Source organism: Clupea harengus, chromosome 16, assembly GCF_900700415.2.
Source record: "Clupea harengus chromosome 16, Ch_v2.0.2, whole genome shotgun sequence".
Taxonomy (NCBI): Eukaryota; Metazoa; Chordata; class Actinopteri; order Clupeiformes; family Clupeidae; genus Clupea; species Clupea harengus.
Genome location: NC_045167.1, coordinates 15,582,533 through 15,587,532, shown reverse-complemented (window position 1 = coordinate 15,587,532; position 5,000 = coordinate 15,582,533). Strand labels below are relative to the sequence as shown.

Here is a 5,000-nt window from a genome sequence, read left to right as displayed (position 1 = left end):
GCCGGGTCCGTCAGGTACTCGGCGAACTCCCGGAAGGAGACGTCGGCGCCAGAGCGCATGGCCTCGTCGGTGGCGTTCTGCCGGTAGCGGCGCACGATCTTGGTGCCGTAGCGGCGGTGGAAGGAGGTGTTGTAGCGCAGCGTGAACTTGTTGCGGTAGGCCGACACCAGGCGCTCGAAGGGCTCGCGCACGAACAGGAACTTGAGGTAGCCCTTGAGGCGGCGGTTGATCTCGCCGATGCTGTACTGGCTGAGGGCGCGCAGGTTGGCGGGCACGTGCGCCTCGCTCGGCGGGATCTGCATGGGGTCCGAGTACTTGCCGTCGCCCGACAGCACCATCATCACCCGCTTCCAGTTGGTGCACGCCACCTTGGGCACGTAGCAGTAGATGAGGCGGTGCGTCTCGTCCACCAGCAGGTGGCGCAGGTCGGCCGGGGTGAGCACTCGCCGCTGGCGGCTGGAGGCGCTGTGGGCGCGGCACGCCTCCGACACGCGCTCGCGCCGAGCTTGGTGCAGTAGCGCAGCCGATGTGAACTCAGTCTAGAGAGAGAGAGAGAGAGAGAGAGAGAGAGAGAGAGAGAGAGAGAGAGAGAAGGAGGGAGAGAGAGAGAGAGAGAGAGAGAGGGAGGGAGAGAGAGAGAGAGAGCGGGAGAGAAGGGGGGAGAGAGAGAGGGATAGAGAGGGAGGGACAGAGAGAGAGAGCGAGAGAGAGAAGGGGAGAGAGAGAGAAGGAGCGTGGGGGAAAGGGAGGAGGAGAGAGGGAGGGAGAGATTTATGGATAGAGAGGAGGGAGGTGGGGAAGATGAGGGACAGAGATACAGTTGAGAGGGTGAGGGGTAAGGAGGGATGAAGGGAGAGTGAAAGTGAGAAGGAGAGTGTACAAGGGAAGGTGATGGAGGGAGGGAGAGAAATTGAGAGGTAGATGAACGAGATATGGAGGAAGAGGTGAGAGCAAGGGAGCGAAAGTAAACAGACAGAAGAAAGAAGATAAAGAGAGAAGATAGACAGAAGGAGGAGAGTAAGGAGGATAGTAAAGATGAGGGGGGGAGTGGGCATAGAGAAGGATATAAAGAGATTAAGGAAAAGATGAATAGAGACAGAGAACAGAAAGAAGAGAGCGAGGGACACAGAAAAAAAGAAAGTTAACAAACCATTCCAATTCATTACCAAATTTCAATTTCCTTCCTATGGCAAATTTCCTTAGAACAAAAAAAAAAAATCAGAATCACACTCATCACACTCCCTCTGCTACAGAAACAAAGGTAGTCCCAAAGGACCAAGAAAGTTCTCCAACTCATCCATATTTCATGATAGCGCAATGTGTCAGATCATTCATCAAGTTTTTTATCACTGTTTTCTTCATGCCCCATAACCTAACCGAGATTTTATTCTTCGATTAAGTCCTGGAGTTAATTTGGACTATTTTTGTGAGACAAGTGCCTGAATACCAAAGATATTTTGAGAATCTATTTTTCTTCCACGGTGGTGTGCCTCTCTCTTCATGGTCTGCCTCCTGCTCCCTCCTTCATCTCCTCTCCTCCTCTCCACTCTTCTGTCTTTCACCCTCTCTTACTCTCTTCTATCTCTCTCATGCATGTTCCCCCACCTCTTCACCTGGCCTCTGCCTCTTCTTTCCATCTCTTCCTCGCTCCCTCACTCCTCCTCTCCTCTCCTCTCTGCAGTCCTCCTCTCCACTCTCTCTCTCTCTTTTCCTTCTCCCTTATCTGCATGACTGTACGTCTTGCCCGTTGCATTCTTATGAAAAGCAGGCTGTCTCCTTTCATGTCTGTCACATCAGAGAAAAAGAGATGCATTCTTCTCACTCAGCCATCACCGTCAACACTGGCTCTTTGTCCCAGGGAGAGACACGTTTTTATGTCTGACGCCATATCACTTTTTTGGAGCCTTTTTCCATCTCCCTTTGAGATGTTCAGTTCTTTCTGCGAGGGGTCTCAGACATTCTTTTCAGCGTGCAGTGGGGAAAACAAAGCCAGAGATTCATCAGCATTCAAAGCTGAGCCACACAGCTACAAGGAGAGACTGCAGCAATTAAGATAGGGGAGAGATAGACTGATAGAGAGGCTATGTGAACGTCTGTGCATATGAGAGAGAGAGACAGAGACAGAGAGAGATAGATAGACTGATAGAGAGGCTATGTGAACGTCTGTGCATATGAGAGAGAGAGACAGAGACAGAGAGAGATAGATAGACTGATAGAGAGGCTATGTGAACGCCTGTGCAAATGAGAGAGAGAGAGAGAGAGAGAGAGATAGACTGATTGAGAGGCTATGTGAACGCCTGTGCATATGAGAGAGAGAGAGAGAGCTATAGACTGAGAGAGAGAGAGAGAGAGAGAGAGAGAGAGCTATAGACTGGTTAGTGGTGAGACAGACAGCAGGTCCTGATAAATGCTCTGCAGCCGACTCAAATTTATTTATCCATATTATCTTATGTTATACTCCCTTGCTAGTCTACCGCTTAAATTCTCTCTCTCTCACACACACACACTCCTGTTTGTATAGTTTATTATGTAAATAAATGTACCAAACTTACTTGTCAAGTGCCTATGTTGTGGCTGCATCTATCTCAAATTGTCCCACAAGGTTCTTCAATATGTGTACATATACAAAACAATGACAAATTAGCAGGCTTATTTCAGTACAGACAATGCAGACCAAATGTTACCCATTAATGGCAAATGTATTATATGCATTTACATTAGGATGCATATTAGTATTAGTGGGTATGTGTGTGCATGCTTTCACCTCAGTATTCTAAAAATCCTGCCTGCGGCCTTGATGAGAGACACTCATTATTGCTCACAGCGTCATGCTCAGGATTCATATCCACACAACCCAATTATCATTACAGTAGAGCAAGTGCCGACCGCTGCCGTGAATCATGTTACATGTTTATGATCGAAAGGAATTTTCATAGGAATGTTATGAGGGAAATTGCTTTGATAAAACTTCTAGGCATTTCGCCATCGGGATGAAAAGACAGCTCCTTTGATGAAGGTTTGTGAGATGAATTAGTTAGAATGAGCTTCGCGCGGTAGCTTCGTCACTGTTTGAGAGCTTTTATAAGTCCTTCACAATTCGCGTCGGTATGTTGTGAAATGAATAACGAGTGGTTGGGTGCGTTGCGCGTTCTCATGACGCTCTCATAAATAAACGCGCCTACGAGCTCCCGCTGACGACAACAAACAAAACCTAACAAAGCCGTGAGACCGGAGCTAGTGAAGGCTAACTCCCGATCATGTCCCTGAGAAAAGACGAATGGATCTTCGCTTGTAAATAAAAACAGGATCAGTCGAATAATTATACAGAGCTAAGGTGCTTTGCATAGGGACTTGCATTTGAATGACAAACACACTCATTCACACAGAGGCAAAACTTCAGCCTCCCTCACTCTTTCCTAACCAATCCTTTTCCAGTTGGATTCTTCTTCACAATGTCTGTGCAGGAATATGTGTTGTTTTTATCTTTTCCTGCTATGCCTTTCCTTTCCTATAGCCTATATCCGGCAGCTCCACAAGATGATATCAGTCCTCCAAGGTCAAAGCCATGTGATCCTACTCTCTCTCTCTTCCTTCAGTCTTTCTTCTGTCTTGTACAAGGACTCCTCCAACTATAACCCACTCTGCATACATGCATGGATGTAGGCGAATGATGTAGGTTTGTGAAATTGTTCATATTTTGTTGTGTAGATACAGTATATTGGGGTTTGTCTAAATTGCAGGTTTGTCCAGCCATATAATGTGTCCATGGCTGCGTGCATGTGGGTGGTGGGGGTGGATGTGGAGGGTGGGGGCAGTGGTGTGGGCTGTGGATGTGTGAGAAAGTTTTCCTTCTGAGACAGTTCCTCTGTCATTGTTAAAATCTCTGTGTCACACGCACCCATTAGCCGTTAAGCCTAAATTAAGCCATTGATTCTCCCTAGCTTTTTTATAGATGGAAAACCACTCTTTCTCCACCTCTCTGTCTCTCTCTTTCTCTCTCTCTCTCACACAGACGCACACACACACAGACGCACACACACACACACTCACGCAAACACCAGAGTTGCCAACTTTCAATGCTGACTTGGCGTGAGAATGGTTGGGATTGACAAAGAATTGACCAAAACTGTAATGTCATGCTAGCGTGAGATAGGACATCAAAGCGTGTGACTCACGCCAAAAGCATGACAGTTGGCAACCCTGACACAAACACACACACACACACACACACACACACATGCAGGTACAAGAGAGTTATATGTGACGTGTGTCTGCATGTGAAACTCATGTGGTTCTGTGGTATTAAAGAGAGGGAGAGCTGCCCTCCTTTTTCCTGGAGAAAGGCAAAATGACATGAACAGATGGTAGAGTCATTGTCTATGTTCTCAAGTTCTCTTCATTGACTCTCTCTTTCTCTGCCAAACACACACACACACACACACACACACACACACACACACACACACACACACACACACACACACACACACACACACACACACACACACACACACACACACACACACTGTATTGCCCACCTACCAATCAATTATGAGGTCAAAAGCTTTTATTCCCACAGCAAGATCCCAGCACATTTATTATTTTGCTCATACTGTCTGGTACTATCTGTCCTTGTATTGTTGTTCTGTGTTGTCTTGTTGTTCTATCTGTGATACTATAGCCTGCATGGAGAAAACCAAAAACAATTCCTAGTATCTGTATACATGGCGAATAAAGTTGAATTGAATTGAATTGAATCAAGCAGTCAGGGACTAGGAATATCAAAAGGAGGACAAGAAAGAAGAGGACCCACAGCCAGTGTGTGTGTGTGTGTGTGTGTGTGTGTGTGTGTGTGTGTGTGTGTGTGTGTGTGTGTGTGTGTGTGTGTGCGTGCACATGTGTGTGTAATATACAGTGTAGTGTGCTATTCACACATCTACTTCTATTTTTACATGTGTGTGAAACACGACGGCCAGCAACCAGGGTTACATATACCCACA

The 5,000-nt window shown here is 46.8% G+C and overlaps 1 protein-coding gene across 2 annotated transcripts in view; it reads right to left on the bottom strand.

The window, feature by feature from the left end:
* The window catches only part of chst11 (carbohydrate (chondroitin 4) sulfotransferase 11), a 39,576-nt gene that overhangs the window by 880 nt on the left and 33,696 nt on the right, over positions 1–5,000 (bottom strand). For both annotated transcript variants that reach the window (XM_012823524.3, XM_031582952.2), the window contains exon 3: positions 1–539. This exon is cut by the window's left edge and continues 880 nt beyond it. In XM_012823524.3, the coding sequence (XP_012678978.1) occupies positions 1–539 (539 nt within the window). The remainder of the gene's footprint in view (positions 540–5,000) is intronic.